This window comes from Larimichthys crocea, chromosome XVII (assembly GCF_000972845.2).
Source record: "Larimichthys crocea isolate SSNF chromosome XVII, L_crocea_2.0, whole genome shotgun sequence".
Taxonomy (NCBI): Eukaryota; Metazoa; Chordata; class Actinopteri; family Sciaenidae; genus Larimichthys; species Larimichthys crocea.
The window spans coordinates 29,349,649-29,375,520 of NC_040027.1; the positions used below are offsets into that span (position 1 = coordinate 29,349,649).

The 25,872-nt window shown below is 39.2% G+C and overlaps 1 protein-coding gene across 2 annotated transcripts; it reads left to right on the plus strand.

Moving 5' to 3' along the window:
• The first annotated feature begins 5,318 nt into the window (after nt 1-5,318).
• On the plus strand, nt 5,319-16,031 carry arrdc2 (arrestin domain containing 2). 2 transcript variants are annotated; one of them, XM_010751751.3, is made up of 8 exons: nt 5,319-5,472; nt 6,272-6,526; nt 12,662-12,879; nt 12,963-13,065; nt 13,152-13,408; nt 13,528-13,690; nt 14,103-14,263; nt 14,572-16,031. In XM_010751751.3, exons 2-8 carry the CDS (start codon nt 6,274-6,276, stop codon nt 14,623-14,625), a joined length of 1,209 nt encoding a protein of 402 aa, XP_010750053.1. In that variant the 5' UTR covers nt 5,319-5,472; nt 6,272-6,273; the 3' UTR covers nt 14,626-16,031. The 2 variants fall into 2 exon arrangements, with proteins under 2 accessions (XP_010750053.1, XP_010750052.1); XM_010751750.3 differs by lacking the exons at nt 5,319-5,472; nt 6,272-6,526 and adding an exon at nt 10,663-11,098 and having other exon boundaries at nt 14,572-16,023.
• Nucleotides 16,032-25,872: the final 9,841 nt, after the last annotated feature.

A 25,872-nucleotide genomic window follows, 5' to 3' on the forward strand; every position in this document is an offset into this window, starting at 1 on the left:
TTATTTAAAATTCAAGCATGCATTAACTAAAGCCACATTGTACAGTGTCACAGTGTGTTTTCAATGACCTGCAGACAAGCTAAAATTTTACTCAGCTGTACATAAATAAATAACAGTCCGTACAGGGGACCCTTAGAGTGTGAATTTTGAAGCAATGTGCAAGTGCAACTTTAGCAGTTGGTGGCTTAAATATGAACCATAGCCTTGTCTGTCAATATTAGGCCATGGAGGGAACGAGCCTTGGACTTTACTGTCCTACTTCCACCCTGTTTCACTATCACGCTAACTGCTAAGAAGAGGTTAGCGCCGTTTCGCAGAACGATTCTTCATTCCCTCCTTCAAGCATGATTGACCACAAAACTCTGTAAAAACAATCTATGTTGTAGCAATAACACAGCCTTGACCCCAAAATGCAGGCTCTACTGATAAAAAAAAAAAAAAGTTGGCAGGCAAGCAGATGTAAATAAACTGAATCTGGAGTTCACCAACCTGGCAAAAAGGCAGCAGTGTAGTTAGGCCTGGAAATCTGGCCAACAAGTTCACTTCAGGTCCAAGGGGTCCAGCTGCAACAGCATGGTTTAATACTGGATTAAACTACAGCTCTTGTTTGATTTTGCTTGTCTCTTGCACCAAGAGTTGTGACAAAGACAAAGTATTTCTAATATGTACATAATCCATACATTATTTGTGCACCTTGTCATTTAAAAGACTCTGCATTTATTGAGCATAATGAAGCTTGACTGACACCTATGACCTTGCTAACTTGAACCACAGTATTGTAGACATTTGAGGATGATATATGTAAACAGCTCAACAGATTGGAAGTAGAAATACAGGAATACACGTCAGATAGGAAATGCTGCAAAAGAAGTATTCATTATATATATTTTAAAAAGTGTTTAAAAATTTTACAAAGGCTGATTTAGTCATGTGTCTTGTCAAAAACCTTTCAGCCAACATGTGACATGGTGATCACGTGACCAAGTCTTGCAACTGCTGAGGCACCTGACCCCCCAAAAACCCAAACAGAGAAACCATGCTTAAACAAGGTCCTAAAATGCTCTTCTACGTGTATTGTGTAATGGTTATTTACATAAATGTAATTAAATTACAAATTATTTATTTTTTTGTTTTACTTACTAGTTTTACTTGCTTTTTGCACGAGCACACTTTGTGAAATATTGTTGATATACAAAAATAACCTCATATGTTGTATATATATTGTATGTTCTGTAGCCTACATGTTATTATTATATATGTATCACAAAGAATCACAGAGAGTGATTAGTTGATATAAAAGACAATGGCTTTTTTTTAGCTGAAAAACACATACTGCCTTCAAAATAAAAGCCTTCACGCAAGACAATCGAGTCAACGGTCACATTCAAGTATTTTATTCGTGTTTATATGGACTTCCTTCCTCATTGGCGCACTTTTTGAGATTTTGCGCCCACACACCTTTACGTGTTGACTATAACCAAACGAAAGGGTGGAATACGGTACACACAGTTTTAGTTTGAAAGGTAAGCCGGAAACTCGTTCTGTTATTCAGCGTCTACTCTTGATATCGTCGTCCACGCTGTCGTCCCCCTCCTCCCCTCCTCTCCTCCTCGGTGTTAGTGGGCGGGCGTGACTCGCATGTGCTCTTCATCATTGGTGTAAAACAGGAGCTGCTGTGTTTCTGGGCGTTGAAACCTGCCGCCGTTTATAAAGGCTAGTTCCATTGAACGTCCAGTTCGAGTAAACGCACAGCTCGACCGAAAACTTTACCTTTGAGGAGACCGCTACTTTGTCCTGACCTGCAGGTGAGTTTGAGATTTTTAAATGTCAGCTCAACGTTCACAACGGATTTACAAAGCGTGTCCTGGTTCTCAACTCTAATTCACGATAAACAAGCACCAGCTGCACATCGAAGATGGAAATATGATTGATTATCAGAAAATAACCACTGACACCAGCAGCATTTATCTGTTGTTATTATACCATAATTTTTACATATTGTTGACTGAAAGTAGAAGTATTTTATGTATTTAAAGCTTATATATGTATTTATATAGTCACATTTGTATGTCTGCAACTTCATATATTCATACACTTATACATATAATATGGAAAAAATGTTTTATTTATTGTGTATTGGTGAAATTTAAGATTTATCTGCATTTAAGTGTACACTGTAATTCTTTAGTAGCCACCACAAGAAAAAAGTAGGATTTATTATATGTCATTAAATATTTCTAAAACCTGTAAATACAAAAACAGACTGCAGTGTCCCATGGCATTTGTCAGACCCCAATCTGAACCACCCAACCACACCTAAAAATAAGATCTCTATAAGAAAATACCATGTTCTGTTCTGTCAGTACTATAAGGTACACATTTAAAACAGCATTTGAAACTTTGCATAATGTTATTTAAAATGTAAATACAGGTTTTGATATGTATAATTTGCTAGATGTTTTAACCCCTTCATGCCTCCAGCTATTCTTACAGCACCTGGAAACTAGTTCTGCACAACATTTCTATAAGCCTTCGGTCAAAATATGTGTTTGTATTTACTGTTTACCTGCCTTCACTCACAGGGATGACTCTTAGCTCCATAAATCTTTCATGCTTGAGCTGGATGGTCCAGCTGATGCAGCGTTCACCGGAGGTGAGGTGGTGTCCGGCCAGGTGGTGCTGGAGCTCCGAAGGGACACCAGATGCACTCCATGAAGGTCAGGAAGAGAGGGGTGGCCACAGCACACTGGCTGGAGAACCGGGGCATGAACTCTGTCTATAATGACTACACCTCCAAGATCACGTACTTCAGGAAGAGACAGCATCTGATCCGAGGTCATGGTGAAAGCTGCAGATGTTATTAGTCGCCTGGATGGTTATATTCAGTGTGTTTATTTATCAGACTGATTTTTTCTTATGGTTTTGTTGTTGAAAATGCAATGATTCTAGTAATAACATTTCCCTATTATGGAAATGTTATTATCTAGAATCTATTATATTATAATAGTTTGCACGCAAAATGTTATTTACTGTTAGTATAATTTAACAAATACATTTTTCGGGGGAAAGAAAAACAAGTCTGGTCAAGAGTTCATAGTGATGATCAACCTAGAGTTAAGGTAGTCCAAAGGTGACTAGAAAACACTGGCAATGACTGCTTAAAAATGCAAAACCGTGCCTTATCTTTTATAATAAGGTTTTTTTATTTATCTATTTAACATTTATGCTGACTTTGTTGTAGTTTTTGTATTTTCTTTTGTCTCCCAGTGTTCTGTATAATTTTTGTAATATATATCCGTCGTTTGGCATTGCTGTGATATACATAAGTGTATCTCAGCATGTATTGCAGCTGGGGATGAAAAGGTTCTTGTCCGACGCCCCCCTCTGCCTTGTCAACACCCCGCTCCCGGGGCGCCCGCTCCGCTAACTTAATGAGCGGTATAGAACATTACCGAGGTTTTTTGCTTTTTCGGGCGTTCGTGCGCCCCCCACGGAGAATGCGCCCTGGGCGGCCGCCCACATTGCCCATAGCTAGGACCGGCCCTGGGTGTAATGTTATTTTATTTTCCTCTTGTGCAAAACTTTAACCCGGATCCTCAGTCTACGAACTCATAGGAACTTATTAAGTCTTTAAAATTCAAGCATGCATCTAACTAAAGCCACATTGTCACAGTGTCACAGTGTGTTTTTCAATGACCTGCAGACAAGCTAAAAATTTTACTCAGCTGATACATAAATAAATAACAGATCAGTACAGGGGACCATTAGAGTGTGAAATTTTGAAGCAATGTGCAAGTGCAACTTTAGCAGTTAGGTGGCTTAAATATGAACCATAGCCTTGTCTGTCATATTTAGGCCATGGAGGGAACGAGCCTTGGACTTTACTGTCCTACTTCCACCCTGTTTACACTATCAACGCTAACTGCTAAGAAGAAGGTTAGCGCCTGTTTCGCAGAACGATTCTTCATTCCCTCCTTCAAGCATGATTGACCACAAAACTCTGTAAAAACAATCTATGTTGTAGCAATAACACAGCCTTGACCCCAAAATGCAGGCTCTACTGATAAAAAAAAAAAAAAAAAGTTGGCAGGCAAGCAGATGTAAATAAACTGAATCTGGAGTTCACCAACCTGGCAAAAAGGCAGCAGTGTAGGTAAGGCCTGGAAATCTGGCCAACAAGTTCACTTCAGGTCCAAGGGGTCCAGCTGCAACAGCATGGTTTAATACTGGATTAAACTACAGCTCTTGTTTGATTTTGCTTGTCTCTTGCACCACGAGTTGTGACAAAGACAAAGTATTTCTAAATATGTACATAATCCATACATTATTTGTGCACCTTGTCATTTAAAAGACTCTGCATTTATTGAGCATTAATGAAGCTTGACTGACACCTATGACCTTGCTAACTTGAACCACAGTATTGTAGACATTTGAGGATGATATATGTAAACAGCTCAACAGAATATGGAAGTAGAAATACAGGAATACAGTCAGATAGGAAATGCTGCAAAAGAAGTATATCATTATATATATTTTAAAAAAGTGTTTAAAAAAGTTTTACAAAGGCTGCTTTAGTCATGTGATCTTGTCAAAAACCTTTCAGCCAACATGTGACATGGTGATCACGTGACCAAGTCTTGCAACTGCTGAGGCACATGACCCCCCAAAAACCCAAACAGAGAAACCATGCTTAAACAAGGTCACTAAAAGTGCTCTTCTACAGTGTATTGTGTAATGGATTATTTACATAAATGTAATTAAATTACAAATTATTTATTTTTTTGTTTTACTTACTAGTTTTACTTGCTTTTTGCACGAGCACACTTTGTGAAATATTGTTGATATACAAAAATAACATATCATATGTTGTATATATATTGTATGTTCTGTAGCCTACATGTTCTTATATATAATATGTATCACAAAGAATCACAGAAAGTTATTAAGTGATATAAAAGACAATGGCTTTTTTTAGCTGAAAAACACATACTGCCTTCAAAATAAAAGCCTTCACGCAAAGACAATCGAGTCAACGGTCACATTCAAGTATTTTATTCGTCTTTATATCGGACTTCCTTCCTCATTGGCGCACTTTTGTGAGATTTTGCGCACACACACTTCTACGTGTTAACTACTAACCAAACGAAAGGGTGGAATACGGTACACACAGTTTTAGTTTGAAAGGTATAGCCGGAAACTCGTTCTGTTATTCAGCGTCTACTCTTGATATCGTCGTCCACGCTGTCGTCCCCCTCCTCCCCTCCTCCTCCTCCTCGGTGTTAGTGGGCGGGCGTGACTCGCATGTGCTCTTCATCATTGGTGTAAAACAGAGAGCTGCTGTGTTTCTGGGCGTTGAAACCTGCCGCCGTTTATAAAGGCTAGATTTCCATTGAACGTCCAGTTCGAGTAAACGCACAGCTCGACCGAAAACTTTACCTTTGAGGAGACCGCTACTTTGCTCCTGACCTGCAGGTGAGTTTGAGATTTTTAAATGTCAGCTCAGCGTTCACAAACGGATTTACAAAGCGTAGTCCTGGTTCTCAACTCTAAAATTCACGATAAACAAGCACCAGCTGCACATCGAAGATGGAAATATGATTAGATTATCAGAAAATAACCACTGACACAGCAGCATTTATCTGTTGTTATTATACCATAATATTATTTACATATTGTTGACTGAAAGTAGAAGTTATTTGATGTTATTAAAGCTTATATATGTATTGATATATGTCAATTATGTATGTCTGCAACTTCATATATTCATACACTTATACATATAATATGGAAAAAATTGTTTCATTTATTGTGTATTGGTGAAATTTAAGATTTATCTGCATATTAAAGTGTACACTGTAATTCTTTAGTAGCCACCAAAAAGAAAAAAGTAGGATTTTATTATAATATGTCATTAAATATTTCTAAAACCGGTAAAAAAACAAAAACAGACAGCAGTGTCCCATGGCATTTCTCAGACCCCAATCTGAACCACCCAACCACACCCTAAAAATAAGATCTCTATAAGAAAATACCATGTTCTGTTCTGTCAGTACTATAAGGTACACATTTAAAAGCAGCATTTGAAACTTTGCATAATGTTATTTAAAATGTAAATACAGGTTTTGATATGTATAATTTGCTAGATGTTTCAACCCCTTCATGCCTCCAGCTTTTTCTTACAGCACCTGAGAACTAGTTCTGCACAACATTTCTATAAGCCTTCGGTCAAAATATGTGTTTGTATTTACTGTTTACCTGCCTTCACTCACAGGGATGACTCTTAGCTCCATAAAATCTTTCATGCTTGAGCTGGATGGTCCAGCTGATGCAGCGTTCACCGGAGGTGAGGTGGTGTCCGGCCAGGTGGTGCTGGAGCTCCGAAGGGACACCAGAGTGCACTCCATGAAGGTGCAGGGAAGAGGGGTGGCCACAGCACACTGGCTGGAGAACCGGGGTATGAACTCTGTCTATAATGACTACACCTCCAAGATCACGTACTTCAGGAAGAGACAGCATCTGATCCGAGGTCAGTGGTGAAAGCTGCAGATGTTATTAGTCGCCTGGATGGTTAATATTCAGTGTGTTTATTTATCAGACTGATTTTTTTCTTATGGTTTTGTTGTTGAAATATGCAATGATTCTAGATAATAAAATTTCCATATTATGGAAATTTTATTATCTAGAATCTATTATATTACAATAGTTTGCACGCAAAATGTTATTTACTTGTTAGTTATAATTTAACAAAATACATTTTTCGGGGAGAAAGAAAAACAAGTCTGGTCAAAGAGTTCAGTAGTGATGATCAACCTAGAGTTAAGGTAGTCCAAAGGTGACTAGAAAACACTGGCAATGACTGCTTAAAAATGCAAAACAGTGCCTTATCTTTTATAATAAGGTTTTTTTATTTATCTATTTAACATTTATGCTGACTTTGTTGTAGTTTTTGTATTTTCTTTTGCCCCCCAGTGTATCTGTATAATATTCTTGTAAGATATTATCCGTCGTTTGTAAGCATTGCTGTGATATACATAAGTGTATCTCAGCATGTATTGCAGCTGGTGGATGAAAAGGTTCTCTCTCTAGTCTGAATAATGTGGTGTAAAACTGCTGATTTGCTCTGTCAAGTGCCAGCTGGTGGCCACTGTGTCTTGTAGTCGCTGCACTTTGCAAAATGAAGCCACCTGGGCCAAATGTGTTGCATGGAAACCCCGGAGAGAAGTAGTCAAGATACATCTGCCAGATAACATAATCCTAACATTAAACACAAATCCATTAGTGCTGGGTCCAAATAAACATAACTGGTTTACCGAGTCCTGTGTTGTACAGGATATAACGCTGTAAAGTGTGAAATTCCTCCGATGTGGAAGGCAGCTAAAAATCAGAGAGGTCAAGAATATAGGCCATAGTAACTGTGTAAATAAACTGTAGGCAGTGGTTAATGTTTCATTAGATGCTCTTTAAACAGTAAATTTGGTTTGACTCCTGCATCTGGTCGAAGAGGTAAATATAAATGGAGGGAGAGTCTAGGACGTAATGTCAAACTGTGCATCATTTCCAGGTCATTTGCTGCTGCACCATGTGTGCACTGTGGTTAAAGGTGCACTAGGCAGGTTGTGTATGTTAATATCTTGTCTACATTTCAGTTTACATCATACACTGTGTAATACATCACTTATTAACTGATGGGTACTATGGGTATAGCTGCAGTTAACAAATATATTAAAACAAAGTATAAAACAGATGTCACAAACATATATTATGTTTGTGATATTTTCAACTGCTGACTTAACTCAGTCCTGCTGTGTAAAAAAAAAACCTCAAAACATTAAACAGATAATAATATAAGATGATATATTATGTATTTTTATTTGATTAATCCCCAGCAGTTACTTGTTTATCACTGTTTCATGTGCTCACTGGTGAGAAAACTGCTTCACACAAAATCAAAAAGTGAAACCAGAAAAAGGGAAACCCGTCTCTTCTCTCGTCCATTTAAATAAAGCATGAAGGGGGGCAATATTACGAAAATATTCCAGAAGATGATATCAATTCGTCATAAATTTGGTTAAATTTCTATTTTATTTCTATCTATCCCTTCTTTATGTTTTATTATCTATATAATACTAGTTTGCCTAATGCAGCTTTAACTACAGATGGCTCCCAAATGTGAATTCAAATAAGATATGATAGAATTGCACACAGCTATTAAAAATGTACAGATATTTCTGATGGTAAGATATATTATTTTTATTTTCAGGACTGTGCATGATGACTTGCACCAGTAGAGAGGCTAAAGTGCTGTCAGCACATGGGACCGTGTCTCTTCCACCGACATTCTTGAAAGAGTCTGTCCAGGAAACAACAGTGCTAATTGTTTTTGCAAACCTTCACATAGATACACGCCCCAAACTCTCTGAGGGGCAGGATCACTTTTATTGACATGATATGTTTGTGCAAACAATTCAGAAATAAGAATGTTGTGTTTGGTTATATTTACTGGGGAGAAAGTGAAAGACGGAGGAGAAAGGAAGGAAGGAGGAAGGGGTGGGGGCTGTTTAAAAAATGCAGCCTGCGTCGCTGTGGCAACCAGGAAAACAACACGTGGCTCCCCTTGGCCAGGCCCTCCTCCACCACACAGCCTGCTGCTGCTCTCCATTCATTTTACAATATGCTGTCATTTTGGCTCATTTATCTTTTAGTTTTCCATTAACAATATTTCTGTGAGTGATTTTGTTTCCCTTTAAAGGGCAGACGTATCTGAGAGTTAGTGTGTGTTGTTCCAGTTTTAGGAGTATAAAGCTTTCAAAAAATATTTCTCTTGCAAATACACTCTCTTAAGCCCCACTTTGTTTGCTGTAAAGTATGACTTCAGTGTAAATATTTGTTCTACAATGTTGTCTACTCAGCAGGTCTTTGGGTAAACAAAGAGAAATTCACAAGGATATGTTTACTTTAGTCTGCAGCAGTGCGTTTGCAGCCATCATTAAGGCGATCACACTGAGTCATTTGCACATTTTATCATGTCATCTTCACACTTTATCAGGCCCGTTCGTTCTGTGCAGGGGACCCCACGTTTGCCTTATCAGGACCTAGACAGTAAGACCTGATAAAACCAGCCCTGTGCATCCTGGTCACCAGCAGGTGGCATGCTGGGCTTTATTTCACCCCAGCCTAAAAGCTTCCTGGATGCATAATAAGCAAAAACTGACAAAATGAATGCAAACTAGACAAACACTGATCTACTCAATATGTTTGAGTTCTCCTGCTATTTGGGACTTTTCACATTTTCTTTTTACTAATTAATTAATTAATGAAGGAGAGACTCCTAGTTGTACTTTCTACCACTTCACCTAAAAATTAAAGTAAAATAACAGTGAGGGGAGAGTTGCAAACCCCCTTCAGAGGACCAGTTACACTTATTATTGTGTGAGCAGCATTTACCTTCAGCCGTACAACTTTTCACAAACACCTCCAGTCCTGTCCAGGCTGTGTACATACATCCTGGTTGTCCTCCAGCTGTGCATACTGCCTCTACATCACCAGTCGGTGGCACTGGAGAGCTAGTCATCCCATGGAACAAAGGAGTAAACAACTTTGTTTTTCTCAGACCTGTCTTGATTTTTGTCTGGGGGCTTTTGCATTGAATGACGAAAGCAGCCCAGCTTGGGAGCAAAATGGTGTTTGTGTATTTTATTGATTGTTGCAAAGTTTGGGAAAAAAGTGAATTCTGCTTAGAATTTGCTTTGTTTGCCAATGTTGGAAGTGAATTTGATGTGTCAAGAAAAGTTTGTATGGGTGCCATGATTCATCCATGTGCAAAAGGTTTATTTATTTGGTGACTTGTTTCCCATCCCTTTATTATGGTATTAAGGTAGTTGTTTTAATGAGGGGACGTGGTAGCATAAGTTGCATGCCTTTGAGCCTAGCTGTGTGTTTTTCATGTGTGCAGTGTCCCGGGCTGTGTAACAGTATGTTCTGGGTGACATGGAAGAAGTGGAGTAAACAGCTCTGATCCAGAGTGAAACTATTTTCCCTCTGAGCTGTGCAGGGCGGATCTCTGCCAGACAGGAGGCATGCTCAGTAGGCCTGTTTTCTTCTAAGAACCTGTAACCATCAATCATCACCAGGCCCTGTTTTGCTCGCTGCTGCCTCCACACCCAGTCTGCGTGTTTATTATGCTGCCTTCACACTCAGTCCGGAAATATGGGTGTTGGGAAAAGAGACGCACTGAAGTAACCCAACTAAATTGGACTGAGGAAGTGGGGATTGGATTAGTTGTGGCATGTGGTTGTCATGAAACTTTTATCTTTACAGTGGTTTTTACTGATAATAATGTAGTGGTTTCGGTCTTAGGCTTTGTCCAGACTTGTTCTGATATTTGCGGAGAAACGTGATAATTGAAGGCTGGTGAAGGTGTTGGCCTGATAAGAATTTGAGTGTTTGTTTGTTGTAAACATAAAAACTCAAAAAAACGTCTACTGTTTGCTTGTTGAAACGTTTTGTTTTTGACCGAATAAAGTACTCAAGTGCAGTCACGTCTTATTTACAACAGCAGTACTGAGAAGTCGATGCCAAGGAGGCGTACTTGAAGGCAGCACCAGCCTCCAACCCTCTCCTGAGGCCTTACATAATATATTCAGAAAACCCGCCCACTCAGCCTCAGCCTCAAAATAGGCTGCGCAGTACCATAGACTCAACAGTTTGAGCTTTAAACAAGGAAACAAAAGACATCCGAAGATCCTCTTCAAGACACTTTAAACACTGCAGGACACGAATAAAGGAGACACTCGCTTTTTAAGAGGACTCGTACAACCTGCAAAGATGATTTTCGACAAGTTGAAAAAGTTTGACATCGTCTTCGACTCTCCGGAGGTGGACTGTCCTCCGGTGTTCAGCAGCGGGGACGTAGTGTCCGGACGGGTGGTGCTGGACCTGTCCGGGGAGAGTCGTGTGGACTCCCTGAAGCTCCACGCAGAGGGTTTTGCTAAAGTGCACTGGACCGAGTCTCGATCCGCCGGCTCCAGCACCGCATACACCCAGAATTACAGCGACGAGGTGGAGTACCTGAACCGGAGAGAGGTGCTGCTGCAGGCAGGTCAGTCAGCTCTGCAGGCTCGGTGACCTGAACCCCAGTCTGTAAACTTGTGAGCGAGTGGGGGACCAAAAGAGCAAAACCAGGGTCGAGTCATTGAGCAGACAAGAAAACTAAAGTGTTTTATGTGTCTGGGGACACTGGGCTATCTGTTTGTCTGCAAACTGGAAATGGTGTTGTTTTCATGCTTTAGTATGCGAGTTAAATGCCTCTTCTGGTTGCATTGATAGCTGGTGAAGTCAAGCAGTGACTTGTTTTTGTCAGCCATTTGTGGTTTTCCTTACATCTGTTGGCTTGGATTTGATTTATAAACTTGTTGCTTCTGTAGATTATCCATTTTGTGAATGAAACTAAAGTCAGATTTAAGTTTACATGATTTTATTTGGAGGGCTGTTTACTTTGTTGTTGGGTACTTCCTGAAAGAAGTCAAACTCAACACGCAGATTGAGATAATGCATAAAACAACCACTCAGAGATTCAAATACTTGACTGACAAAATACTTTTTTGTGTTTATGATTTCTTCTGCCAAAGGAGAAGTTTTATTGTTGGTCATAACTCGGTAGAGATGTATTAAAAAAAAAAAACCCTACTGTATAGGAAGAGAGCAAAACATGCTGCAACAGCTGTCTTTACACTCCTTTCCCATTGTGAAAACATCTGTTGAAAGAAAAAGTACTGAGACTTTTCCTCGTTCGAAGAAAGTCCTGGGTTGTTTTTCTCCACAGCGACATGGGAGAGCCTCAGGTTTCTGTCTCCATTCATTGGGCACAGAGTTGTTTTGGCTTAAAGTACAGACAGCAAATTTACAGCGAGGGCTTCAGCAATTGTATCTTGTTTTCCTGCAGTGTTAATTCTCGTTGCTCCAGTCTGTGTTTTATAAAAAAAAGTCATACTATGTTAAAGAGTTAGCTGATGTTTGAGCTTTTATTTTTGCACGTACAGCAGAAAGCTCACAGCAACCCTCCTGAGCTTATTAAGAGGATTTAACAGTGACAGTATTGTTATTTCAAACCAAGTTGGAGGTTCTAGCGAACAAAAGGACACAAAACACATCGAGTCTGTTAAACACAAACACGTGTTCCTGGACCTGTGCAGCAAGGGGGAGAAAAAAACAGAGCAGTTGAGACGGGCTGTATAATACAGCTCGAGGAAAACATGTTCTCAGTCAGCACAATGGAGCAGGAACTGCCCCTTCGAGCAAGCACGATGCCATGTGATTGCATAGAAAGACAGAGGGATTTTCTTTCAGCAAGAGTCGTACTTAGATCTGTTCTCACTTTGTCACTTTATGTGAATCTCTAAAGAATACGTGTTTGTCTTTTTAAAAGTTTGATTTGAATTGAATGGGTCAGCAGTTTTATCATGATTTGAATGAATCACCTCACACACAATCAGATGACCAATCATCCTCAAGATTAAGAAACTTTTATTATGTCACTGTGCTGATTTTATTGTTTCATGTCTGTGTCATTACTTTATGCTCTCGTTCCAGATTATCTGAACTGAAACAACAAGTGAAAGAACTGCAACTTAAATTAGTTTTTCCTTTTTTCTGCTGTCCTCAGATAATGGCGAAGTCACCATCCTTCCTGCTGGCAGACATGAATTCCCCTTCAGCTTCCAGCTGCCTGAGGAGACGCTGGTCACCTCCTTTGAGGGGAAACATGGCAGCATCCGTTACTGGGTGAAAGTGAAGCTTCACAGGCCGTGGGCCACTGTCAAGAAGATCAAGAAGGAGTTCACAGTCATCGAGCCCATCGACATCAACACACCAGCTCTCTTGGTGCGAATCTTTGCATCACATTTCATGATTTTTTTGGGGGGTGTTTTGAGGCATTTGGCTCATTTGGTTTCATTTATTCCCAGGCTCCACAGGCTGGAACGAAGGACAAGATGGCACGGGCATGGTACCGCAACTTTGGACAAGTGTCTGTAACTGCAAAGATCGACCGCAAAGGCTACACACCAGGTAAGAGTCTTGCGCCTAAAACAACTCCTTCACTGCCTTTCAAAAGTTTAGAAATGTCTGTAATAACACACTTTCCCTCTCTGCAGGTGAGGTGATACCTGTCTTTGCGGAGTTCGACAACTCTACCTCCAGATCAGTGGTGCCCAAAGCCTACATCACTCAGACGCAGACTTTCATTGCTCGTGGCACCATGAAGCAGAAGCGCTCAGTGGTGGGCACGCTATGCGGTGATATTGTGGGCGCCAGATCCAGGGAGACATGGCACGGTCGCGCCATCAAGATCCCACCCGTGGGTCCCTCCATCCTACAGTGCCGCATCATCAAAGTAGAGTACATGCTTAAGGTGAGCTCAGTCAACAGCTGCTTTGTTTTGTTAGAAACTCAAACGCCTCTTTTAATGCACACTGCTGCTGCTGCTGCACTTTGCACACATGGCATTAAAAATTATTTTCCTCCCACCAGGTTTGTGTTGATGTTCCTGGGACATCCAAGCTGTGTCTGGAGCTTCCGCTGGTCATAGGCACCATCCCTCTCCATCCCTTTGGCAGTCGCACCTCCAGCGTCAGCAGCCAGTACAGCGTCAACCTGGAGTGGCTGCGCATGGCCATCCCAGAGCAGCCTGAGCGTAAGTCCTTTAATATTGTAGTGATTGAGAGATGGAGATGGTTTGGCATATCCAGGATGTTTTCACTCCTGACTCAAATTTAACCAATGAGCTTGATTTAGTTTGTCTGCTACATTAATAAAACGTTTTCAAAGAGCCTCTGTAACCTCTATCAGGCTGCTTTTATTTTTATGATTACTTACTGCCAAAATATCACCGGGTCAGATGCCAACATGTATAAACAAACAAAAGCTTTGATTCAGCAGAAGTTCATGTTGGATCAAATCAGTGTTTGTTAGTGAAAAAGGTAGTAAATGTAATGTGGAGTTTTTAAGAGTTTTAAACTGTAGTGGTGACTCAGCAGCTTAGTGTTTGGACCTGTGATGTTCTGTTAAGTCTGACCAGTGGACTAATCCAGCCTGTTTCCCTGCAGCTCCTCCAGATTACAGCTCTGTGGTGACAGAGGAGGAGGCCGAGCAGCGCAACAGTGGAGTGGTCCCACAACCTGCAGAAGACCTGAGTGGGATCCTTGAGCGCCCCCTCATGGCTTTTGTCCAAGAGTTTCGCTTCCGACCTCCGCCTGTGTACAGTGAGGTGAGTCACCAGATTCTGGAAACTTCACCCACCTACTCCTACTGTTTATTTAGTTTGATTGTTACGAATAAGTCCTTAGAGAGAATTATGTTTTGAATGGAATAATTTTAAAATGTCCCTAATGGACTTCTTGCCTGCCGAAGATCCTTTTGAACAGTAACCACATGAAAACAAATTAGTGAGTGTAGGCTGACTCTATTATGGCACTAAATGTTTTGCTCAGAGAAAGATTTAATTATCTGTTATCTGTAAGTATGTTATACTTAACCTTCATCGTATGTGTCTTTATTTCTATTTCCTGCCTACAGATTGACCCCAACCCTCAGCCCTTGAACATGAGACCTCGCTGCATGACGTGTTGAACCATGAGCCCTGCCTGAGTGTCAAGCGACTTAAATTAATGGAACAAATCAAGAGATTTGTCTTCTCCTGGATTACTTCTCTCTGATAAATGGCACCTGGTCCCACCAAGTGTCGTGGAGGGGGACTAGAGCGCCACGGAGAGGTCAGGAGACGGAGCTCACAGGAACTGGATGTCAGTGGAGGCCACTTTGTTTCTAATCCATAAAGTAAAGTGGACGCTTTCCGGTTCTTTTGCAACGAAAGTCACTTCTCCACATCGGTTCCTGTCCTCCCCATGTGATCTATGGCTCGTGGTGAAGCGAGCTACAAATACCTCCCAATCAAGGATTCCCTCATGTGAAGCGCATTTTGAGTTTTAAGGAGTTTGGGACATACTGGGGGTGGGGAGATCACTTGATATTTGTCAGGTGGGGAGCTGGAGTTGCACCAGGTGATTGGATGTTTAAAAAAACGCTCTTGATAAGGTGACTCATGTTTAGAAGCAAATCGACATCTTTGAGTGGCGTTAAGAGAAAAGTGCAATTATTATCCTCAGTCTCCAGCTCCTCTTGTCTTGGCAAAACAGTAGATATTAACAACTTGCATTGCTATGCATTGTGTGCCTGTGATGATTTCTACTGTTACTTAAGCACATACTGTATCTGAAAGTGTGACGGTGGAACAAACAAGTCAAGTAAGCAGATGGAGATGCATTTTATGCATGCAGGTCACAATGTGTAAAAGGGAAAAATACATATGCCTTAATTATCTGCCGTTAAAGATTGCATGAGAGTTTCAGGGAGCCGTTCTCTCATAAAGATGAATAGAGCTGAATGTATTCTGAAAGAACTTTTAGAACAAAAAAACGGTTGATTGTATGTGGACGAAATCCAAGAGAAGTGTTGTGTTAATGCGAAGCTTAAGGCACTGAAGTGTCAGATAGCCGTGGTTGTTGATTTTAGCACAGTGATTAAACAGGATGAGCAGTTTGTGTAGAAAGCTGCACAAGGTTCATAGATTAGCTCTCCCAGCTGCTAAACAAAAGGAGGAGGAGGAGGAGACGGAGACCTCTGAGCCATGTGGCCTGAAGCTTTTTTGATGGGAGCCAGATGCCCCCGATGCTGTGGGGTGCTTTGTGAAGCTCAACCCGAACACACTGCTCAGCGTTCAAGTCGAGCCTCAAGCTGGAGATGCCACTGAAACATATGGACAAAGAACATTCCAAAAATAGAAAATGATGCGAGGACTATGTTTCATCCTCAGCTTCCAAATAAACTGTTAGAAGTATGAAAGAAGCCTTCAGGGTCAGCTGTGCGACTTTGGTGGCACGCACTGAAAATAACGTATTTTTATACAAATGCAATTGTTGATTCACAATCCTGCCAAAGTTTTGTAATAGTTTTTTTTTAATAAAAACATCTTAAAATAAAGTTTGTCTATGCTGTTTCCTTCAAACCTTGACAGTGTACTTTGTTAGGGAAATAGTAGAGAGTATGTTGTTTAGTATGTTGCATGCCAGTAGAATAGTACATCATGTTCAGCAGTCTGAGTCAAAACTATATCATTGCCAAGGGCAGGGTTCACTGGAGAAACAAGCTACACTCTGCGTCTCAAAACAATAATTACAGATTTAAGTTTTGCCTGTGACAGCTCAAATATTGTGTACTTACGCAATACAGTTTGTCTGCATGCTTTAGTTACTGCTTTTCCTCACCACTGAATTATCTGTCACGTTGAGTCCAGCTGATATGTGGATCTCATCTGGTGTCCTCTTGTACAGTTTGTACTTTGTTTATATGAATATTCAACAAGGATGCCAGATATTTTTTGCCACATGTAAACACGTAACACATAAGAACAAACAAGCAGCTCAGTGAATTATAAGCAGTGCTACACAAAGCTATAAACATGGCTGAAGGCCAGGCTGAAGATATTATCTGGGGTTTGTTCACAGAATCATCTTAAAAGTAGGACGGAGAGATGAGTGCTGAAGAAGGACAAGGATTCAGCCTTCATACTTGAACAGCGCAGAAGTTATTAATCATTCTTCTTTCTTAGCTTATTTTCCCACAATGTCAGACCAAAGTACTTTTAAAAGAAGCAACATAACAATTCCACAATATACTTTCTTAATCAAGGCTAAAAAAATTAGTTGATCAACAACAATTTTGATGATCAGTTGATCTCAACAGTCAGAAATGATGTGGTTTAGGTTTCTTCAATGTGAGGAATTCCTTTTTATTTTAAAACTGAAAACTTATATTGAGAAATGAGATCAGCTATAAAGCTATAAACTTAACTAAGACAATGCCCAATAGAATAACCAATTATAACATTAATCATTTGATCCTGACTTAATCTTAATCAAAACATCCAGAAGAATTATACCTAATTGATCGCAATGTTTCCTCCTGCCTCTCACCACCGGACGTTCAGAGGTCAGTCAGAGTAGAAAATACTAAGGCGATGATATATTTGTGTGTGTAGGAATGTTCTTTCTATTTAACTGACCTGTGTACAGCATATTATGAGTCTTTCGGTGCATGATTAGGATTTTGAGGAGTTGCAGTGGTGCTTTGTCAGCTTCCATGATCAAAGAAATGACAGAATAAGAAAAGATTTAACACTTATAAAAGGAAAAATAAGAAGTGGCTTGTTGTTTGATTGTTTTATCATTAATAATAAATGGAAACACTGGATTTAAAAACAGGAACCTCTGAGTTTGTATTGCTGCTCTCTGAATCAGACACAGTGATCTCAGCTTTCAGCTGGGAGACGTGAACACTCAGCACTCACTTACATCTGATCCAGGAAACAGATCTGGGTGCTCTGCATCAAGGACACCTCAAGAGGGACAGAGGCCTGAACCCGGGCAAGCTGAGGGACAGTCCTCTTGTTTCTAACCTATTAAAAAAACAGCTTCCTCCTCATCATGTAGAAATAAACTGACATAACCTGCCACAACAGCAGAATCTTATCTTTTATACACTAATTAAGTATTCACACCGAGTACAAACACAATTATTGTTTTGAGAATCATGTTTAACAAAGCATATAGTTTTTTAAGTCACTCAATATAGGCCTATTTTAATGATGAATTTTAGTATTTCAAAATTTTGACAGACCAGCAATACCAGCACAAGACATGGTCGTAGACCTTTAATTAAAAAAATAAAGCAGAATTAAAGCTGACTTTGTGCTAAATAGTTTCAAATGTCTTCCCATGATGTACATAGCTAAACATAACGTTCCATAAATTCTCTAAACAACCTTATCTTAAACCCAAATTAGGTCTTTTAGGGATTAAATTCAGTTGTTTTACCCCTCAGGAGTATTTAACCTTTTTTCTTTCTAAACATTTAAGTAAATTAGCTTTAAAACATAAAATCAACTTGCTCTGCTATTTGGTGACTGTAAAGCAAAGTTACATAAATGCCCTTGGACTCTGTAGGATGAAACTTACAAATATTCTTTTGTATTTATATCTGCTTGGAGTGAGGTGAACATCCACACTCTGGGGCCTTCCCACTGTCGTGACTTTACTGTGTTTTTTTTATGAACAGATAACTATGACTAAAGCGATCAAGATGTTTCATCAGTTTGCCTACCATCATGCAACGTCCACCGCATTCCTGTAATCCTTGTTTATATGATGTTCTTATAACTGATGTTCTGAGTTAGTTAGCATGAGTCATTTCACCTTTTCAAAGTCTCATTGTGTAAATGCTCTGTAACTTTGGTTTCTACCATTGTCAAACCTGCCTGTCTGGTTAGGTGCGGGAAACTATAGCTCAAATATTTTGTTTGTAGATATTCATTGCAGTGGTGTGGTTTAATTCTGTATTTACTTATGTTTTTCCATTTCAAAATTACTTTAATAATGTGTGTATCTGAGCAGAGACCTTAATGTATTTCCATACAAGGATTATTAAGATTAATTTAATGTAATCATACAGTTATAAAAAACTACTGGTGATACAGTCAAAAGGTCTGTCAAAGGCTCCACTTATCATCTTATCTAACTTGTAGAGGTAAACTGTAAGTACATTTACTCAGGTACTCCGTGAGAATTATCCTAATGCCACTTTCTCCTTCTGCAGACAGGAATATTGTGCTTTGTTACAACTATTTGACAGCTTTAATTACTAGTTACTTGACAAAACATATAAAGAGTTTATAATATCTGATGTTTTTTATAGATAAAACTACCCAACAGTTTATATAGTTAAAGCTGAATTGATTAGTTACTGAATTGTTTAATGGAATAAACAATAAATTGAAAATAAATTGATTTAATGAACTATTTTATTAATTGTTTAAGTCACTTTTCATGGTTCCAGCATCTCAAATGTGAGCACTTGTGTTTTTATTTTAATATAATACTTTTTCACTTTTACATTTTTCAGTGTAATGAGGTTTTCCAACAATTTATTGATTCAACAGATTAATCCCAACTGTGCCTTGACTATCACAGTGAAATGCTGTTTTGACGTTAAGGAGAAACCACAGCAGCCAGGACATGTGCGAAAAACACACAATGCCCTACTTAAAGCCGGTGTTTTGTTTGTTCGTCATGGGCTACTTTAGAGACATGGTGGTTCCTCTCTTTGGAAGAAGCCCTGCAATGTCTGTAGAAATGAAAAGCTTATGCTAAGGTAACAAAAACATAACAATAATGAGAGTCCACAGGAGATTATACATGAATGAAAATATGAAAACGTTCTTTTACACTTAGAAAAGAATGGAAACTCTCCCTGTAGATTTACACATTGTAACCTGCATACCTCCAGTCATGCCTCTGGGTGTTTTTTAGCCCAGATTCAAGGTAAACATGTTCAACAGGTCTTTTAGAACATCTTGTTTTTTTACCTGATTAAGCAGAAACATGCTAATATTTCCAAGTGCAAGAATATAATATAATAATAATCTCCTTATATTCTATAAAATATAAAACTATAACTCTTGTAATAAAGTAACAACAAGAATAGGCCAACAATTTAGGGAAGTTCAGTGGTGTTGTATACCTGATTGCTAATTACATTCCTGATATGAAATCAATTGGAAATTACTGAAGTTGTTTCATGACACAGACTGTTAAATACGTCATTGACTGTGCTTCATAGAAACATTAGGAACAAGTTTCTTGTGGAAATGCGTCACAGTTTTACTGAAGCTCCTGAAGAAGCAGGTAACAATGATACCAAATGTGTCACTAACTGATGCTACATGCTACAACACATTACAGATTAGAAGACTTACAGTTAGACGGCTCAGTTACAAGAAGAGCTCAAAGAGGAAGTTTGTTCTTGGTCTACTGACTGTTGTGAGTCTCAAAACAATATAACTATAGAGAGCGTTATTACAATGTAACTCCAAGTGCACTACAAACATGTAACAATAGGTACAAGAACATCCAATATCATAAGTGTACTATTATTTGAATACATTCTTACACACTGTAGTCTTTTCAGCACAGTATCAGTAGTATGTCACTACATACAGTATATTGTATGAGCACCTTTGAATCTTCAAAACTTGAATTCATTGTCATCAAGGACTTCCAAAGTTTCTTTGCTGAAGCTCATGTTTTGAAGCATATGGCTCAAAACATGCCAAAATGAGGGCTTGTGTTTTACTTGATAATTTCTTTATTGGTCTTTTTGAAAACTAAATTATTAAAAATAACAATAATAAATTAATAATTAATAATAATATGTTATAATTGAATTATTTTGTAAAAACATTTAAATAAATAAAATTGTTTTATTTTATTTTTGTCAAATCTACAAACTTCCATGACTTTTTTTTTTACAGTCCCTGTGCACCTTGTTATATTGTTATATGTTAAGTCTATCTGATTTAATAAGCTTCAGATCACAGTAGAGAATTACAGAGATGCTTACAATTTAAAAAACATTTTACCATTAAAGTAACCCTCATTTTGCTTGTCACTATCAAGCCCCAGCTGGCGTGTCAATTGCACAATACCACAGAATACTGACTACATTAGTTTTTGTGTATTAATCATAAGGTTATTGGTCAAGTAATTGTGCTTATTTTGCATTTTTTTGGAGAGACATCTGACAAAGTCATCATTTATCCTGTCTTTTCACCACAGATGACAACATCAAGGGTACAACTTGATGAACCAACACCAACGCTATCCAAAATATGGAGAATCAGCAAAAACCCAGACTAGATGCTGAATAGTGATGTGAGTGACGATAATGATGACCACTAGACTAACAGAGGTGTGTGTGTTAAAACTGTGTAGCTTTCACGTGCTCGTGATTCATGAGGCCAGTCTTAGAGACATGTGTTGTTTTTTTTGCAGCAATTCTGGAGAACAAAACAGGAACATAGTTTGACGTTATAAGACAACCTGTTATGTAATATCCAGAAACTTCTTCATTCATGTGAAAAAAACATTTGTTCTGTTCAAGTGAGTCACCTGATCGTGTCTATAAAGCCACTGTGCTCTACAGTTAAAGTAGATGGGGTTTAGATCCTGACTGTCCATTGGCCTGCAAGTATGAGGTGAGTTAATTGGTGTAAAGATATTGGTTGGTGCCACTGGATCTAGTAACTTGTGATTGAGAGGGCAGGATCAGAATATTACCATTAGGCCTTAAGTGCTTCTGTTTGGTGCATGTGTGTGTGTGGTGTGATCATCAAAGGCATTCAGCTGAGAGTCAACAATGTCTGAACAACAACTCTGACTCACACAAACGCCCCAACATACACACAGAAGCATAACACGTGAATGTACTGCTAGTAAATACAAGTCAAGTTTATTCATAAAGGCCAAAATCACACACCTCTTTCTGAGTACACTGTGTACAGACAATACCTTCGATCACTGGATCCTCAGCTCCACAAACCTCAAAGAGGAAACCACATGAGGAATCCCTTATCCAGATAAGAAATAGATGAAACAGTTACCATCTGTGCATGTGAGTGCATATCCAGGTCACTATATGATATCCCATAATGACAGATGTGTATTTTCAAGACAGGATCTCTGCAGTGTCCTTATAGAAACACATTTCCTTGCCTCCGGCCTAATCTACAACTAGTTCAACCCTTTCCCTAACAGCTTTAAAGTTCTATTGCGATATAACACAATATCAATATACAGTTACATTACAAGATCGTGGGAAATATGCTTGCTTACTGTCTTGCCCAGATTCAGATGACAAGAGTTATTTCATGTATGTATATCCATTAGAATTACTGAACCTGAATGTGTGTTTAGTGTAACAAAGACTGGAAGGGGAAACTATTATTGTCAGCTGATGTTGAATAGAAATGAATAGAATAGAATAGAATAGAATAGAATAGACCTTTATTGTCATTGTCACAGGTACAACGAGATTGAAAGTGCTTCTAGTCAGTCAGTGCAACATAAATTTTCTTGAGACAACGGGATCTGTGTAGAGCTTCCAGTGCTGGGAGAGGGCAACCGACAGTCCTTTGAGCGGTGTTGATGACCCTCTGGAGCGTTTTTCTCTGAGCCACTGTACTGCTGGTGTACCAAATGCATACGCAATAGGTGAGTATGCTTTCAATGGAGGCTCGGTAGAAGGACACCAGCAGTCTTTGTGTGATGTTATTCCTCCTGAGTATTCTCAGGAAGTACCTATCAAAAGTAAAGTAAAGTAAATAAATACAAATGAACTGCTCAAAAGTTGCATCTTGTGTATTTAATATATCTAGTGATACAAAACCTAACATTTTTAGCTTGCATTGGAAACTATATGGCAAAGAGAATGTGACCCCTATGTGCACATATCATGTACCTCATGTCACGTACTTTTGCTTTGGGTCTGCTTTGTCATAGTTTGGGTAATTTGTTTCCAGTTGTAGAATGGAAACTTTAATACTAGAGCATACAGGCATCCTTTCCTGTTTCAATATGACAATGCCTCCATGCATAAAGTGAGGCCCATAAAATCGTGTGTGGAACTTGACTGACCTGCACAGAGTATAGACTTGAACATCTATGAGATAAACTAGAGTGATGACTGTGAGCCAGAGCTCACCACCCATCCAACACCATGACACATGAATGGGAGCAAATCCTTGCAGCTTGGTTCCAAGTTTAAGGGTGTTCGCATGCTTCTGACCACCTCAACAGTCAACAGTTGTTTATGCACTAAACAAAATCCAGGTACCATTAGGTATTAGAAACAGTGGTGGATATACCATAAGCACATTTTTGCTGTTAAAAGTTAACAAGCCAAAACAGAAAACAACAGTGGATGGCTAGAAATCTTTTGCTGCATACTGCATGTACAAAGGCCTACTGTATTGTTCAACGAGTTCTGTTTTCCATCAAGTTTAAATGTGTTATGCAATGTACAATATCAATGTTCTCGTGGCAGACAACACTAATTAACGACAGTCTACCGCCATGCAAGCAGCTCTGTGAGGCTGCAACATACAAGTTACTCAAGCCAAATGATTAAGCCACCGTGCTAACATGCTCACAATGACAATGCTAACATGCTAATTCTAAGCAAGCAGTGTTCACCATGTTCACCACCCTAGGTTAGGTCTCTGTTTGAGATAAGTTTGGTGTTCATATCTGAACCTGAATTCTTTGATGTCACAATCAAGCTGACAATCTGATCAGTTAAGTGTCACTTTCAGCCATGTGATGCCCACATGCCTGGATGTACGCACTGTGACATTAGGACGTCAGCTCTGGTTCACATCAATGCCTTGTTGACTCTAAAGAAAGAGAGGGTGGGGGGGGGATCAGCTTGCAACTCCCCTTCCTTTTCAAGACTTCATGGAAATGAGTGTAACTTCAGAGGGGTCACAGAGCATACAGCAGAGAGCTGCACGCCACGCTGCTCCCCAAAATATTCTGGAGGGGGAAAAATACCACGTAGGAACAAACAACATCCCCAAACGACGTGCAAAAAGAGCAGCTTTGTTTATGTCTGCTCCTCCCACGGTTGAAATTCATGGTTCCACAAAATCTACTTTGCTTTGTGCTGTGTATGATCTGTCTCTCTTTGTTTCAGAACTCTGTGGTTCTCTTTGTTTGTGAATCTTCCTCAGTACAATGGAGGCTCCACACAGAGCCCAAAATGCATGATGTGATGAATTTTAACAAGTTAATCAATCTTCAGTATCCTGAGGTGCCATCACCACAAGCCACAGTGTGATCTTATAAGATATAAAACAAAAGGTGATGATCTCAGAGCCTAAAATCAGCATCTGCTGACACAAACTAACAACACTGAGGAGAAGGTGTTGTTTTTAGAGTTTATCAGCCAAACTCTGTTCACTGTTATTAATAGTGAAGCAGCACTGCTGTCTCATATGAGGAGAAACATTTGGTACTTAGTTCTGGTTATAGTTAGTGCTGTTGTCAGATGGCAGAATGAATGCATTCAAATTTGGACTGAGATGCAGACCTGTCTCCACTTAATTTACAGACGAACTAAGTTATTAATGTTGTTTCTAATGAATTATTAGTGCATTATAGCTCATTATGAGACTTGTGTCACTGGAGTAAACACTGCTGTTTGCTATAGAAACCATGTGTATCCAAAATCATCAGCATTTATAATGAGCTGAGAAAAACTGCTCTGCTTTCAGCTTAATGACAATGCATTTTTCAGATAAGTTGTGGTTTATTTTGCTTCAGAATTAGGAGGGGTTTTTTCTCAACTCATACGGGAACACTTAATCAGTCATGTCAAAAAATCACAAACACATTTGCATGGTTGAACAGAACAGTGATTTGAATTTAGAACATACATTTATAAATATGCTTTAAATTCAAACTCCGTCTTTTATTATCTGGCTTTCTGAGTTGCACATTTCAGTGGCATCAATGAACAAAGTGTAGTTTCAGTCAGTTACCTGTTCAAGCACACACATGTGTGTTAAATGTGTAAAAGGCATATGAAAGCTATTTCCCCTCTCCATACGACGTGCACGTGGTTTTGTTGTTAGGTTGGGAGAACTGGCTGCCTGCCAGGACTGCAGGGAGAAGCTTTCTCCGCCATAATGTGACAAACATGAAAGCAGCGTTCAGGAATGTATTTTTCTTGGATAGAGAACAAGATTAGCACATAGTTCTCTCTTTCAGAACTGCAGAGCTGAAAAACAATGGTGGGGGTAAGCTGATGAGACGACTAAGTTTTGACTTGAACATATTGCTCAATCGTCTTGCTTTCCAGGCTCAAAGAACACTATGTCCCATGAATGCAAAACAAACCAGATGTAAATACTCCTAAATCAGAAATAGGGGGTGTGGCACAGCTCGGTGTCACATATCCTGTAGAATGCTGAAATGTTTAGAAGGAGAAGACTTGAAATAAACTCAGGGCTCGAACTATAGTAGCCCCTTTGTAATTTCTTAGCTTTCCTTTGCTTGTTACAACACCTCAAAAGGTTTTTTATAGATAACCACTAATAGCTGGACAGTATTTCTAATCCCATCTGAGTTCAGTGTTAAATCTTCTGATATGAAACAGCAGCTGAAACACAAATAATTCAATCAAATTTACACTTCTGTATCATGGTGGCCTCCCATCTCCAGGAGGGGAGAGGTTTTGTTTTCACACAGCATGAACTGGATATGTCAGCTGAGTCATGTGGAAGAGAATTAATTACTGAAAAGAGCCCAATTATTATCTTTCCAGCTTGTGTGGGCCAACTGCTTTTCTGGGTTGTTTTGATTGGTCTGATAGTTGTCTGCGTCGTATATTGTTGGAGCCCTGACATCAACAAAAAATGTATTCAGCAGTACCTGTATCAGCTTGTTAAACCTCTCCCTCCTCTTGACGTGTGTTTAAAAACAGCACAAACGCAGTCTATATGGTTTCTGTGTTTAATTATTTTGTTCATTTGGTGTAGTAAAGATAAAAACGTGTATAAACTTAAAATACTGGCATTAGCTAGAGGCAAGGAACCAAAACTGTACAGAAAACAGTTTACAGCTACAGCTTACAGCAAAACTGAAAGAGAAATGGCTAAGAAAAATAAAGCGAAACTATAGATAAGTCAATACTACAGAAAGTAAAATAATGATTATGTAAAAGTGAAAGTACAACAACTTCTCATGTGTTGACTCTGCTATTTAAAGAAGAAGATGCCTTGAAACAATAGTCAGATGCCTCTCTCTCTCTCTGACCCTTGACCTTCTCACCTCCTCCTGCTGTGCTGATTTACTGTAGGAACTGAAGCATACTGAACTGCTGCACATGCTATGGATGGCTTTGGATAAGAGTATAAGATAAATGCCT

Bases quoted from the DNA above. Each gene is read 5' to 3' on its own strand.
- arrdc2 (XM_010751750.3), top strand. From the start codon at position 10,825: ATGATTTTCGACAAGTTGAAAAAGTTTGACATCGTCTTCGACTCTCCG. The intron at 11,099-12,661 runs GTCAGTCAGCTC...TGCTGTCCTCAG, and splicing joins AGAGGTGCTGCTGCAGGCAG to ATAATGGCGAAGTCACCATC. The intron at 14,264-14,571 runs GTGAGTCACCAG...TCCTGCCTACAG, and splicing joins CTCCGCCTGTGTACAGTGAG to ATTGACCCCAACCCTCAGCC.